Below are 16,030 nucleotides of genomic sequence, written 5' to 3'. Positions count from 1 at the left end.
ATCATTGAAATTGACTGAGATATATTCAGATGCAGGTAACCAAAAATTTCTCTCCATAATGGAAAAATTTGTGAATTGAAGTAGCCAGGCTAGAAAGTTTATTTGAAGATGAAGGTGTAATAACGGTTGAGGAAATGAGAAAAGCGAATGAGTGATGCTGGTGTTTTAGCACTTCTGTTGGTGCTCATACCTTTTAGGAGGTAGAGCCAACAGCTGTCAGCCTTGCGAAACAAGCAGGCATATCATTCTGCTTGGAAAACACACCAACCATCACTGAGCCGCTGTCTGTCAACACAGAGACAAAAGCAGCAGCTGCTGGGAAGCTTTCAGTAGAGAAGGCTATTTCAGTACCTGACGTTAAGAGACGTTGGAATATGGAAAGTGAAAGAGCTTTCCAAAAATCCCTAAAAAAAGATACGACCAAAATCAGCAAATTCCCTGCCACAAGGAAAACCATGTCAAAAATTACGGGATGGAACTTCATTAGTGATTCTGAAAACTCAAATCCTCTTCCATGGTTTGGTAGTACGCACTTTTTAGGTTTGAGAGCTAAATGGGAGGAACTTGGTATTCGTGTCCATGATTGTCCCAAATTTGTATTCCACTGCAGGAGACAATGATGGGCATAACAGTCCTTTCCCAATGGAATATTTGTCAGACAACTTGATATATATTCCAGCTGTTGGAAATCATGGTGGAACATTACTTTATGTTTGCAGGAGTGCAGATGTTTTTGGATGTACGGCCTGTGATCCTTTTCCAGTGGAAAATTTCAGATCTTTAATCAGTGAAATTCTTTCGCTATTCCTGGTTATGTGATATGAAAGCTTGCAGCCATCTTTGCGGAGATGGTATCAGTAATCAACGAGGAAATCACTTTCACTGCTGAATCATTAAACAATGGAATATTCATTAAATGTGAACCAACTTAATTTCATGTTCAGAACAGTGAATAATCATTATTGATTTTTCTATCTGCAGTGAAGACTCATTCATTGATTTTAGCTGGGAGGTGATGGATATTGGGTACACTAGTGATTACTTACCAATTATCATCAGTGTTTCTCAGAGTCCATCAGCCCGAGGCTACCAAAGGGGAAATGTACAAAAAGCTATATTCAGAAAAATTTCAATAGATGTTACTGCTGGTGAGTTTTTCGTTATTTATAGTGCCATAGTACTGCCTAACACTATTAATTTTACATATGGTCCCCAGTTTACTCATAGAACTACAGGAATGACTGTTTGCTGACCTTTTGCTTTGGTGAAACTCTGAATATCAAGTGGCCCCTAGAACCATGAGAGCTGCTAAAACACAGTATAGGAGCGACAGTTGTGCTCATTATCAGGTTGAATGTGACAGGCTCAGAATGCAATTTATGCTAAAACTGAGAAAGCATGAAAATATGTTGATCTGTTTCTTTCAACTATTAATGCAAAACCACCCCTTAATTTGGCCCAGAAAATGGTCAGAAAAATCAAGGCAAACTTGTTCCCAGTAAACAAACAGTACTAAAAATTAACAGTAAAACAGTTGCTGGTCCTAAGATAGTGGCTGACACTCTTACCAGTCACTTGACTGATGTGCCAAAGAAATCCTATGACCAACCCTATGCAGACTGTTGCCAAAGAGAAGAATTTTAATCTGCTTACGCAAATGCTAAGGCCGAGATGAAATCCCACATGTAATGATTAAACATTCTGGAGAATACACAAAAACATTAATTCAATTTTCATAAAAAATATATGGAACCTACTTTTCCGATATCTAGGAAACATTGTGAGTGCTACCATTTGTTAAGCATAAAAAAGATAGTCTATTGATGACCAACTACCAACCCATTGCTTTAGCCACTTATGTTTGTTAAAATATGGCGTAGATGGTCTTTGTTTGTTTCATATGGTACCAAGAGTGTAACCTTTATCTTTCCCTCTGCTCATTGCAGATTCAGAATCCTGCATTACACCACATATGTACTGGTCCACATGGAATCATCTATATGTACTAAGGCATTTGCATCTAAACAATGCATGTTAGTATATTTTGACTAAGAAAGGGTAGGTTTGGTTAAGTGCTACCCTTTTTTTAATTAGCTATTAGTGGCATTGCAAAAGTAATCCATATGGATTACTTTTGCAATGCCACTAATAGCTAATTAAAAAAAGGGTAGCACTTAACCAAACCTACCCTTTCTTAGTCAAAATATACTAACATGCATTGTTTAGATGCAAATGCCTTAGTACATATAGATGATTCCATGTGGACCAGTACATATGTGGTGTAATGCAGGATTCTGAATCTGAAATGAGCAGAGGGAAAGATAATATAAACACTGTTCATGGATGATCTCTTGGCATCATTTGCAGCCTTCCAAAATGGTAGTGGCAAAATGATAACTTCAGCTATCAACAGAATAGTGAAATGGGCAGGAATGCTTTATGTTAGATTCTCTGCAACACAAAACGTGTGTTTCTTTCATCTAATAAGACGTATATATGAAAGGACAATGGATTCCTTGTGTTTGAGAAGCAGGATTCTGTCAATTGATATTTGATAGTAAGCTCACATGAACTTTCATTTAGTTGAACTGAAGGCCAAATTTATGAGTTCTTGGCCTAATGAAGCTTGTATATCATACCTCCTAGGGTGCTTAGTACAAATAGCTGTGGAGACCAAACAAAGCATTAGTGCTACCAATGTTGGGCTATGAACAGTAGGCATTCACATCTTCCTCTCTACATAGAGTAAAAACTTGAAAAGCTGCTCATATTACCTTAATACAGATAACCACAGACCCATCCAAGCTTTGACTGAAAGTATATATGTGGATGAGCTGGAAGAAGTTCCAGAAGCTTCCTAGCTCAATTTTAGTTTGGAAACATATTTTGCTTATCGAATAGACCATATTCAAAAGCCACGGCCCTTTTCATTAAGAGCAAAAGAGGTTTTGAGTAAGTTAAATTTAGCAAACTAGAATGTTGCCTTTAGATATTCCTGAATTTCTCCAGGCAGTAATCAGAAATTAGATACTGAAATTTCTCAATGCAGGAAAGGAGGTGATACTAGAAGAATTAATTTGATTTTTTTAGAATATTGTTTGACACAAGAATATTGTTACACTATACACTGATGGGTCTAAATCTGATGCAAGTGTTGCATTGGGACTTATTTTCCCAGATGTTTATCGCAGTGTATCTTTATGCATAAGTCATCCATTTTTACTGCAGAATTGTATGCAGTTATATAACATTAAAGTGAAATATTAACTCATGAAAAGAAAAAATAATTTTTAGTGAATCCTGGACTGTACTGCAATCTTTTGGAAGGTCTAATGCCAAGCACCCAGTTGTCATAGAGATTTTAGAATGGATTTTCTTTGTTTATTTTTGGGGTATAGTAATCAACTTTTGTTTTATACCATTCCACATATAAATAATAGGCATTTCAAGGGCAGACAGTTTGACAAAGAGCTTTGCATCAATTGCTATAGAAAGACTGACTCCTTTACACTCTAGCGACATTCTCAACAACCAGGATGAAAGTAAAGGAAGTTTGGCAAATCTCATTGGAAAGTCTGGTTGGGAGTAACCAAAAAATGTAGGAAAATACTAAGTCACGTTTCCCAAAGGTCTACAATGATATGACAAGGAGATGGGAAACTGCCCTATGTCGTATAGGGATCAGGTACACGTGTTCGACCCATGGATTTCTGATGGACACGCAATCACAGGCGCTCCTGTGATGACATTTTGGTCAAGTTAACTGTGTGGCACTTGCTGGCAGAGTTTCGAATCTTGGTGACATTAGATATTTCCTTTCTGAATGTCGGTGGAGTTGCCAGTTACCTTCTCTCAAGAATACTTGGAGAGGATTTAAATTTTAACCAACTCAGTATTTTCGAGTTTATAGAAGATGGGCTTCCTGAAAGAATATAATGTTATAATATATTTTTGTTGGCAGACTCAAGTTCTGTATGCTGTCTTAAGAGCTATTATGATTTTAAGCTGTTGTGATTTTAATTATATTTGTGATTTATGAATTTTGTTTTTTTAGCATTTTATGCTTTTATAAAAAAAAATTTTGTCAACATTTCAGTGTCGCTAACCTTAATTGTTGTGACACCAGATAATTTAATATTAGATATATCAGATAATCAGTTATATCATTTTAGCCTCATCTTCCGTGTTATTTTATTGTGTTAGTGTTTTTTTTTGTCAAACTTTCAAACATTAGCACAGGTTGTGAGAAAAAGATCTCATGTTATAACAAAGGCAGTGACACTTAATTTAGTCGTTGGCATTTTTTTTCTTTTTGCTGGGGTTTGGGAGAAATTATGAAGTATATCCTCTTTCATTTTGTTTGGCGATTCTTACTTTAATATTTATTGGGTCTAATGGTGAATTTTATTTTTAATATTTCTTAGTGTATTTGCCTGTTAAACAGTAGATTTAAGTGAATATTTTGATGTTCCTTGTGAGCTTATTAAAAACTTGATAATTACATGAAATTCTAAAGGCTGAAGTTCATCAATTCATAAAATCTGTTCAGGATTAAGACCAAGCTCCTCATTCTTGTTCTGCACAATCCTCATAGATCTTAGACCCTGAGAGCAATTGTTTTTCAACCTAGGGACTGGCTTACCTCATGCAGTTGTTATTGAATTTGTTGTATGAAGCCAAAGTTATCCAGCTACCAAAACCTACTCCCATGGAGTAGAAGATTTGGGATGCTGCATCACTCCACACTTCAAATTCTTTCAGTTTGGTCCAGTTAGTGTTCAGGATGTAGTATTCAGTCCCCTTGTATGATCCTTCTAAGGTTATCCCTGTTTATTGGGAAACCAGTCAGGTGATTAACAGAATTTTCTTAAATTTTTATATACATGTGTATTGTATACGTGTGTTGAATTCTTGCAAAGGATTAATTAACATTTCTAGAATAAATCTTATGTTTTATAAACATGCCATTGAAGTTTACAGTAGCCTTGTAGACCTGATTTAAAACATGTGGCATTCTATTGAGCCTGCAATTCTTAGACAAATTTATGACATTTCCTTAGAACGTGAGGCATCTACTCATACTCTGATATATCAGTAGGACTTACCTCGTATGAAGAGGACGGCGAGAATGACATATGGGAAAGTGGCTGTAAAATAGACCACTTTTCCAGAACTTCTGATGCCTTTTGTCATACTAAGTGCGACCACAACCCAGGCCAGAGCAAGGTATCCAACCATCTCCCACTTGATGTTTCCCAGGTCCTCCCAGGTGGTACCTGGCAGTCCTAGGACGCAATTCCTGGAGTTATAGGAAAAGGAGGCATAAAATGACAACCTGTTCAGTAGTTAGCATGTAGTAGTCATAAGTCGGAATATTATTTTTATTGAAATGTGAACTTTTCTCCCATATTCCATTTGGTCAGGATTGCAACGAAACTTAACTACAGCATATACTTAGGTGTATTATGCAGATTTATTTCTACATGTGAAGTTTCTTACTGCAATTTACAGTGAATATTAATTGTTGAGACATACTTGATCAAGCAACAAGGATAATATTGAACAGGAGAGAACATTTTGGCTTGCAGGATAATCTCTAGAGATGATTTTCTGTGCAGTATCAAATCTCTTAAGCCTCATTTCTTCATTGTTTTGAGGTTGTAAGTCTTTTTAATAACCAATTTATCTTTGCATAGCATTTATTTTCATCCTAAAATAGAAAACTCGTAAGCAAAAATCTCGTTTTCTCTCTCTCTCTCTCTCTCTCTCTCTCTCTCTCTCTCTCTCTCTCTCTCTCTCTCTCTCTCTCAGACTGGGAACTGAAAAATAGATCATGAAGCTATTTGCAGAAATCTGGACACGTGTCCCTTATTTTGGTGGACTATATAAATCAGAATTAGAATTACATGCAACTTTTAATTTTTTGTCAGCAAAGCCTATGGAGGAAAGTATTTCTGTCGCTTATCAAGCATTGTTGCTATAGCGGTAACTACTCAAGATGACTTACTTGAAATATTCCTCACTAGGAGCCACTCTAGGCAGCAGATTGTTCACTGGTATTATGCTTGTGTTAAATCCAAGGCAGTGTGTGAGGTTGTGACCCTGTAATCCACCAGTTTTACAGTATTCTTCAATACTGTAACAAGTTCTGTTGTAGTAGTAAAGAGAGAGGTTTCTGCAGTTCAGTGCTTCATTCTGATCGTAACATTCTGAGGAGAAGACTTTTTATTACCTTGTGTTAATCGTGTAGTAATAAATGACAAATTTTTATAGTAATTTGTATTTTTCCTAACATACAAACCTGAGGTCTTTACATAAAGGGCCCACCTCTTACCAACCCTCATTCTCTTGCCTGGGCCAAAAGGTAAACTGGGTAGAATTGAGTGCAGACCGCAGACCAACTTGGTGGGTGTAACTTCTGCCTGTACCACCGGTAACTGTTACCATAACTGCCTTGCAAAAGTTTAACGGCCGGATTTCCAGCTATAATGGTAATCTGTGGATAGTAGAACTGTTTACATTCCCTTTGCCAGTGACACCGGATCTGCTTAATGTTGGGATGCAGTTTCTGGTTCAGTGATTGACAGTGTCATTGCTCAAGTCTTTTCAACATTCTAAGATTGCTAGGGTGGGGACAGGAAAAGAATACAACTCTGCCATATCTATTTCTCCCTTTCAATCTCACCCTCGAGGTTATTTCCTTGTTAATGGCTTTACCTGAGAACTGTCATTTACTGTAGTACTTCGTTTTCTAAAGAAACAGCATTGAGTAAATTTTTTTTGTTCTTAACTTTCTTTCTTTGTGTGCTTTATGAATAATCATAGTTCTTAATTGTAATATATCTTAACATGTTTAATACATGAACACTTAAAATTTGTGAGGGTGGCTCAGCAGGAAAAGCATTTCAAGCAATTTGATTGTTGCCCATGTTCTATTCTACTAGTTATTTACTGGTTACATGATTACATTTTGTCAGTGCCTCTGCAGGTTAAATAACCTACTCATCATTAAGGATGAGAGATTTGTTCCGCTTTGGCTGTCCCTCAGGCAATCCATACTGTTCAGTCCCCTCAAAGTGAGACCACCTTGATGTGGTGAGGGGGGCTCTTGAACCCCTGGAATTTGTTCCCGGGTTTGAGTCCAAGAGTCTCATGTATTAGAAATATTTTTTAAATTTTGGAGTAATTTAGTGGAATTTTCCACTTTTTGAAAAATTTTACTGCTTAGGTGAGTCTGAGAAAGGATCATGCTTGGAAGGGGTTTGCATTCAAAGCTAATTGTGGGAGTTGTGGTGGTTGAGTCGCCACCCGATATGGTTTGGACCTAAGAGATAGTGATGGGATTTTCCTATTGCCATCTTGAGGGCGGAACCATCTCCAGGGATCAGCCCATTGGAATGCAGGGGGGGCTGGAGTTTGGGGATGGGACTTCGGGCTTCTGTCCGGAAGCCCACCAATACGTTTGGAGTGGGGAGACAGTCCTCATTAGTGGGGGCAGAACTCCCAGCAGGCGGATTGGCTTATACCTGGGCCACTGCAAGCATATTGATGCTATTCTGAAAGGCTAAGGTATGGGGTGGACTATTGGGAGTCAACTCTCACTTGTGCCATCGGTGGAGAATGCAAATATCTGACTGATCCACGATACTTTCTTGATAAAACCAAACAGTTTTGGGTGTGCAGGTGTGCTGGTTTGGGTGAGGTGGTCTGGTGTGTGCGTGCTTAGTATCCTGGGATCGCTTTGTGGGCTTGGACGGTTTGTTGGGGTGGGGAGTCTAGGCATTAGAAGCTGCCTGGGTTTCCTTTTCTGATGTGCTGTTTGGGTCTCCGAGGGGCTCTTGGGTGTTGGGTGTGCACTTTTTGGACTTCTGAATGTGAACTGGCACAATTCTATGGATTTGGACAATAGTTTTCCCTCCCCTGGATCCGACGACTTACTGGCACTGGCAACAACTTCTGGCATGAACTCGGCTATCGGACAGAACCAAACACTGAGACACCAGGGTGTAAGTAAAGTTGGTGGATTTGATCCAAATAGTAGTCCTTCATTGCACTAATACAAATTTGTCATTAGATTATGAGTGTTTGTACAGTGTAATGAAACAATTTGGTAAAGTGAAAAGGAAATTACTTCTAGAAAAAGACAAGCAGTCATTTTCTGCTTATGTTAAATTTTCCTCACTTGGAAGCTAGTGAGGCACACCAAAGACTCCATGGCCACATTCTCCATGAAAAATTTAAATGATGAGCCATTTGATTTTATCCCAAAGAATGAAGAACTGGGACCAGCCCCATGTACCAGAGCACTTCCTACCCCTATATGGCATGTTGCTAGCTACAAGGAGGGAGAAAAATTTTATAAAGGCTGCTGAATGCATTGAGAGCAAGGTAGGTTCCATTCCCATTGGAAATTTAAGACGTTACAGAAAGAACTTGCTAATAAAAGCTGGTAATGAAACCCAAGCAATTTTACTATCTAATTTTAAACCTCCTGAAAGTGGAATTATCGAATCTTGGCATCACATAGATTCTTTAACACACTGAAAGGGGTAGTATACTCAAAAGACCTGCATGTTTTTTATGAGGAGATTCTCCATCGATGCCCTCCTCATGTATCTCCCGTAAAAAAAACTAGGAGGGGATGCAGCTACCCTTTTAACCTTCTCCTCCAATTACTTACCTGATACTATCTTTGTTGGCCATGAGAGGATACAGGTTAAAAGATATAAAAGAAATCCTTAACAGTGCTGCAGATGTTTTGAATATGGCCACATTCAAAACTCATGTGAAAACAACAAAAGATGTTCTGTGTGCTCTGCGGAGCATGATAATTTTGACGAGTGTGTAGCAGCCCAATACTGTTTTCAATGTAAGGGTGAACGCTCTCCAAATTCTAGGACTTGCCTCAGATACAGATTTGAAGAAGAAGTATTGGCAGTGGCCAATAATGAACATATCAGCATTAGCGAAGCAAAGTGTGTGATAATGGGGGCAAACAAAAGTGCCAACTCTACCTATGCTTTGGTAACTGCATCTGATAGTAGGCATCACACACCTGTTACTCCATTGACTGTAAATAATGAAAATCCCAATCTGTCAAGAAATTTTCATTGGATAGTTCCTTGGAGTCCAACACCAAAAGTTGTACTTCCAGAAGCACAGAAAACTCACCTCCCAAAGTCAATACAAAGGTGACTAATATGATAGTTGCAGGCTCACCTAAAAAAGGGAGCCAAAATCAATCAATAATTCGGGAAGCTGTTCCAAAAACACTTCCAACAAGAATAATCCAAGGTACCAATCCCAATTAGATAGAGCTACTTCAGAGCCATCAATTGTCACAGCCACAAACAAAAATGAAAAAAACTACAATTACAACCACCAAGAAGCGCACAAGGAATACATCCCCAAATAATGATGGCTTTAAAATAATAACTTTAATGGGTTCAGTGTTTTGGAAGAGATCTCTCCGCCTAGAAAGGTGGTTCCAAAAGCAGTTTCAGCCCAAAAACATATGAGTTCTGATCAGTCTTGCCCCCCTAAGACAAATGAACATTTTGATGCAGAGAATCACAGTAGAAATTCTGATCAGGATCATAACCAGAAATATGGTCAGCCAAAAACCGTAATTCCACACTAGGAACAGTACTTCCCCTCTAAGGAGTGGGAAACAGCACATTTTACCACCTTAACATTCATGTTCGATATCCTTCAGTGGAACTGTAAAGTTCTCAGAGCCCATACAGAAGACCTTAGAGTCTTAATTCATTATTTCAATCCAGGGATTGTAAGCCCGCAAGAGACAATGTTAGGTAACTCTCCTTATAATCCTGGACTGAATTATTCAATATTTAACTTCTCTCCCCCAATTGGTGGTCGGGCCCATGGAGGTGCTGCAATTATTGTTAATTAATCTCTGCAGCACTCCATAATACAATTAAATACAACTCTGCAAGCTGTTACTATTTCAGTCATCTTGGAAAAGAGGACAACAGTCTGTTCCTTATACCTTCCACCAGATCTTGCTTTTAACAGTGAAGATATTCAGTCCTTAATTAACCAACTTCCAGTTCCTTTACTTCTCCTAGGAGATTTTAATGCCCACAACCCCCTTTTGGGGAAGTCGGTTTCTAGACAGTAAAGGGAAATTAATTGAAGACCTAATTGATAGGAATGATGTTACCCTATATAATAATGGGTCAGTGACTTTCCACAGCTTTCATGATCATCATTTCTCTGCACTGAACCTTAGTATCTCTTCAACAAGTATCCACCTTGATTTTAGTAAGTCTGTTAACGAAAATTTAATATGGGAGTGATCATTACCCGATCCATTTGAAATATGCTGTGAATGGTCCATCTGAAGTTTTACCGAAGTGGAAGATAGAGGAGGCAGACTGGGATAAATTCAGTAAAGGCGCCAAACTAGAAGGGAGTTTGAGTCATTTCATTCTCATCTAGATGCTTATGATTACTTTATGGAATCTACTCTGAAGAGGGCTGAAGGCTCGATTCCCAAAACAAAAGACAACCCTCATAAACCTGCAGTTCCCGTGGAATAAGACTTGTGGGATTCTGAGGAAAGTTACTAGGAAGTGCTACAGACGTTACAAAACTAGAGGCTCTCCTCTGTCTAAATTAATCTACAAACGTGCTTTAGCCAAGCAACGGCACTTTTCTAAGAGAGCCAAAAGAGAAAGTTGGCTTTACTATATTAATGGAATAAACTCAAAGACTCCACTGAAAGTGGTGTGGCGCAGAATAAGGAAACTGGGTGGACCTACTATCAATATCTCTAAAATCCTTTACTTCTCGTATTGACATGTTGACTACGAGCAGGTAAGATAAGGTAACCAGAATTAAATCACACAGTTTAAACTACAACCCAGTATATGGTTAATGCTACTATTAACAGGAAATGGGAAAATTAACTATTATTATAGTTTTTACGCTAAACCTCAATATAATTTTCGTTATGAACTCTCTAATTATCTGCTCATATTGAAAAATATCATGGAACACAGTGTTTCATTGTATATTGTAAATTGCAGAGAGGCATTGGGGCGAGAGAGGAGAAAAACAGTGATAAAGAAAGAGTGAGAGAGAGAGAGAGAGGGAGGAAAGGATGGGGGATAGCGGACGTTCGATTTACCTTTAAAAGTCAAGAGCAAACGCTTTAACTAACACCACTTGACAATGCACTATGTTACGAAAAATTAGCGGGAGATGTCTTGTACACTGTGTCAAAGCACCATTCTGATAAAATAACTAGTTTGAAAGATATTTGAGGAAACCGATGACTCGCGGTCCCCAAAATGGATAGTATTAGTATAGCATTTTGCATTTTCTTTCTCTATTCCTGACAAGGTTTTGAAAATGCTAAGCTACGATTATAAGAGATACGATGTTTGTAGTTATTTTTATTTTTCATTAATACTGGCCCAGTATACTGCATGATACCCAGTTTAGAGGAATGAACCTTTAGTAATGCCTACAGTGCAATGTGTGAGGTGCACTCATGACATTACCCCTCTGCGCGGGGTAGATTCTAAGAAATAGCTTAAAATGTAGTAGACTAATAGTTTGGGATCGTTCTATCTGTGTTGCCCAAACCACCAGATCCTGACCGAAGAAAATTGAGGGAATGAATCTTTTAGTAGCGCTAAGTTGTGATTGGGAGATGTGAGCCTAAGAGGAAACTGAGATCAACTCTTAACACAGAGGCTGTTAACCTGGATTTTAAGTAGTAAAGTGTGGGTTATGAAAAGATAACGTCTACTATGATCCTTTGAAATGAGTTCGTATGCAAATCAAGTAATGGAATGCATGAGGCTGACTTAGAGAAGGGAAACGGGAAAGAGGTAATGGTAACAGTGTTAAAATCGGACTGGTCATGTAATAGTTGAAGCCAAGTAATTGTAAAATGGTAATGGAATAAGATTTGATCACACAACACACGAAGAAAATATTCATTGATAACGTGTAAGGTCATATAAACAACAGTAGATGGAGGAGCTCAGAATGATGAAGAATGAATGCCAAGGAAGTGATCAAGGGCAGATTACTGGAAATGCCTAAGGGATAACCTCTACTTAGATTTGAAGGAATTGATAATTTGGTGGAAAATATGATGGTATAATACACAATAGGTAAATGAAAATGAACAAAGAGAGTTGGAACCATGAACATGAGAATTCAAAAGATTGAAAGGCTTTACAGGCAAACGAAACTGTGATATATGAAATTTTCTTCTGGGAAAGCTGAAAGCTGATATCTTTCATTCCCATTTTTGCGCAGCCACTTGGTGTTGATATGTGAGATTCACATTATAAAATAGTTTATTTATCTGGAGAATGATGTGAGAAGTGTGAGTGTTTCAAAAACATTATATCAAAGTTTTTTTTTTTTACTTTATTAACATCTGTGAACGAGGTTGATCAGGTACAGTATATTTAAAATTAAAAGGGGAAAAAGACTGAATTAAGAAGAGGAAATTATTTTGACCAAGCAGCATTTCAGCTAGAATATGATGAAGACTCAAATCAGTATAAATGGTATGACAATGGAAATGCACAAGAAAAGTGCAAGCGTACCTGCTGAGTTAAAGTCATTATTACAGTGCCCCCAAGGTAATGTTGAGGAGAATGAGGCAAATATGTAGAAGAATGCCCACGCCATGAGGAGGTTATAGTAGATACAGGTTAGAAGGGAAATGGTGACCGATGCCCATCCAATACCTGCAATAATAAGAAAAATTTATGGATTTTCATCTCGTAGGAAGTTTTAAATTAGAAATATATAAAAGCTTGATTTCATTGAATCATATTCACTGTATGAGATGTTAACAGCATTACCTGAACAGATTGGAGAAATCTTCTGGAACACATGATTCGGGCCGAAACTAACGTATTGTCCAATAGCAAGCTCCATGAAAAACATAGGAAGACCAGCACACAAAAACATTGTGAAATACGCGATGAGGAAAGCAGCTGTGAAAGTATAGAAAAGTTTCCCATTTAAGTCTTGACTAAGCTATACACATTATTATTGCTCTTTGTGGAGACTAATGCAAAGCACAGAGTGGCTAAATTCAATTTACACAGATCAGCATGGCACGTCTGCTCTTGAGTTCTGTGAATCCTCCGGTTTTGTCTAGCTAAATACATGAGACAACATGATAAAAAAATGAATAATCGGCACTTATCCACAAAATAGCTGAGGTAGTATAAAAGATAGTAATCATAATAATGGTAATAACAGTAATAATATTGGTAAGAAAAAATGCATTGAAAGTTATAACAGTTAGTGCACAGATTATGTTACTTAAATTTCAACTAGAGACCTTAGGTAGTTACAGTAGTCAGGTCCAGAGGGCTAAATACGAAAATTGAATGTAAAAAAACTTTAACTTGATAGTAATCACAGTACTAATGAAACAGTAAAATATCAGCAATAAATATAATAATGACAAAATCTGCATATGACATCTTGCCAATACAGAGATTAAGTCCTTTAGGGGACAAAGGCCTCATTTTCCCATCTTTCCCAAAATTTAGATCTTGCTTCACTCCTTAGGATGCTTTGTATGAGCGAGTTGCTGCCGTTTCTCACTCGGTTTACCAGACTGGACATTGTTCGCCTTACAATGATTTTTAAATTGTCATGGTGGTTTTCTACGAACATCTGTTTGGTGGAGTGGTAGTGGGGAGTGTTTGTGAGGCTTCTCAGAATGTCATTGTGCACAAGTGATACGTCTCATGGTCTCTCGGGTATAGATCGTCCAGAGGGAACACCCATAGATACTGTAGCAGTACGAGTGGAAGAGCAGCAGTTTTACGTCTCGGTGACAGAAGGCAAACCTCCTTGCAATCATGTTCCCAGTTGCACATAGTTTACGATGCCTCTGTTCAATGTCTGCCGTATCGGTAATAATGTGACCCAAATATGGAAATTCGTGCACAAATTCCAGCCAATGGTTTCCGAGGAAAATTTGTGGTTCTGCAATATGCTTAAGCGATCTCGGGAACAGCAACATGCACCCTGTCTTGGTTTCGTTGTAGATTATATCAAATTCCTCTGCATATTGGTGGCAAGTGTCGATGAGTCGTTGGAGGCCTTGCACTGATGGGGAAATCAGATACATATCGTCGGCATAACAGAGGTTGTTTATAGTTATTTCATTGGCAGTGCATCCGATTGGGAGTGAGTTCAGTTTGACATTCAAGGCATCTGTGTACGTATTAAACAGGTATGGAGAGAGGATGCCCCCTTGCTGAAGCCCATTTAGGGAGCCGAAGGTGTACGTTAATACGTTACCCCATTTGACACAGAATTGCTGTGTGGAAAATTAGCAATGTAAAATGCCAATTAGATATAGGGGTGTGCCCTTTTATGCAGCTTCAGGAAGAGCTTCAAGTAGTTTACTCTTTCAAATGCTTTTCTCACATCTACAAAACAAAGGAAAAGGAGAGGGTGATGATAGGTAGTAGTTCAGCGATTCTTTCAGTATGTAGTTGCAGGTGTCAGTTGAGTGGTTTGCTTTAAACCCGAACTGGTTGTCAGTGATGTGTAGAAAGGGGAGAAGTCTCACTAGAAGAACCGACTCAAGTATCTTCGATGCGATCGTTGTGATTGCAATCGGCCGGTAGTTGCCAGGGTCAGATGCATCCTGTAGCTTGTTTTTGATTAATGGTATCAAGTGAACTAAGAGTAGGGAGTCTGGAAGAAACTGGTGAATTATGAACGCACTGAATAGGGCAGCTAGCAAAATGTAAATTATCGGACAGCAGAATTTGAAAGCCTCTGCGGGAAGACCATCACAGCGATTTATTATTAGGTAGGCTGTTTATGGCATTGCTTATGTTACCTGGCATAATACGGTCTGCGAAATGAAATTGAATGTTGTCAGTAAGGAGGTTATCTACAATCCTTCTGGAATCTTGGTCATTTATGCAGTTCAGAATATTGTTGAAGTGATTGCCCCACATACTTGCGATAGCTTCGTCTCTGACTGCTTCCTCTACTCTCTGTGATAGCTTTTTAGTTTTGGGATTTAAGGACTGGATATCTTTCCAAAGATGAGGATAATCACCAGATTCTAAGTTTCTAGACATTGCATCGGCACTTAGTTGTTTTTCATTTAATCTGCAGTGCTTAAGAGCAAGTTTGAACTGCGTTCTCGCCTGCCTCATTAGTAATGCAATGTGTCCTTCCCTCAGGCTACCATTTTGCCTCCACAGTAAAAACATTTCTCGGGAGTATGTATATAGATCTTTAACCAAGTCATTCCATCCAAGTATATTACGAGAATTACCTTGACGAAATCTATAGGCAGTCCTGCCCAAAGCAAGTATAGCGGAGATTATGTTCGAATAGAATTCATTCAGATCCCTCTTGTGGTGGTCATTTCTACAATTTGTGCTGGTACAAAGTAAGGCGTCTGCCGGTTGAACTATTGACCGTGATCGTTGTGATTGCAATCGGCCGGTAGTTGCCAGGGTCAGATGCATCCTTTAGCTTGTTTTTTATTAATAGTATCAAGTGAACTAAGAGTAGGGAGTCTGGAAGAAACTGGTGAATTATGAACGCACTGAATAGGGCAGCTAGCAAAATGTAAATTATCGGACAGCAGAATTTGAAAGCCTCTGCAGGAAGACCATCACAGCCGGGCGATTTATTATTAGGTAGGCTGTTTATGGCATTGCTTATGTTACCTGGCATAATACGGTCTGCGAAATGAAATTGAATGTTGTCAGTAAGGAGGTTATCTACAATCCTTCATGAATCTTGGTCACCGTGGGTGGTTGGCTGGCATTTGTGGTGGAAATGACCCTGTTTGGAGTGTCAGTAAGTTCCCCTAGGTGGTGGTTGGTCCTGGATTAGGTTATATCTTAAAACTAATATATTAGGACCGAAATTCTCTCCTTTAAGAACATCGAGGTGTTGAAATAGGCAGGTAATCCTGTAAGCCACTTTATGTTTACTTCTGCATGGGAGTTCGTGAGAGATGAGTGGGTCAGAGCCAGTGAGA

The 16,030-nt window shown here is 38.5% G+C and overlaps 1 protein-coding gene across 4 annotated transcripts in view; it reads right to left on the bottom strand.

Annotated features, from left to right (window-relative positions):
• The window catches only part of LOC135219114 (sodium- and chloride-dependent glycine transporter 1-like), a 72,002-nt gene that overhangs the window by 14,640 nt on the left and 41,332 nt on the right, over nt 1-16,030 (bottom strand). For all 4 annotated transcript variants that reach the window (XM_064255561.1, XM_064255563.1, XM_064255562.1 and 1 more), the window contains exons 3-7: nt 12,855-12,989; nt 12,594-12,737; nt 6,008-6,209; nt 5,106-5,299; nt 4,643-4,826 (exon numbers count right to left, since the gene is read on the bottom strand). In XM_064255561.1, the coding sequence (XP_064111631.1) occupies nt 4,643-4,826; nt 5,106-5,299; nt 6,008-6,209; nt 12,594-12,737; nt 12,855-12,989 (859 nt within the window). The remainder of the gene's footprint in view (nt 1-4,642; nt 4,827-5,105; nt 5,300-6,007; nt 6,210-12,593; nt 12,738-12,854; nt 12,990-16,030) is intronic.

This window comes from Macrobrachium nipponense, chromosome 1, assembly GCF_015104395.2.
Source record: "Macrobrachium nipponense isolate FS-2020 chromosome 1, ASM1510439v2, whole genome shotgun sequence".
NCBI classification, from domain to species: domain Eukaryota; kingdom Metazoa; phylum Arthropoda; class Malacostraca; order Decapoda; family Palaemonidae; genus Macrobrachium; species Macrobrachium nipponense.
This window is presented reverse-complemented; position numbering and strand designations above follow the sequence as displayed.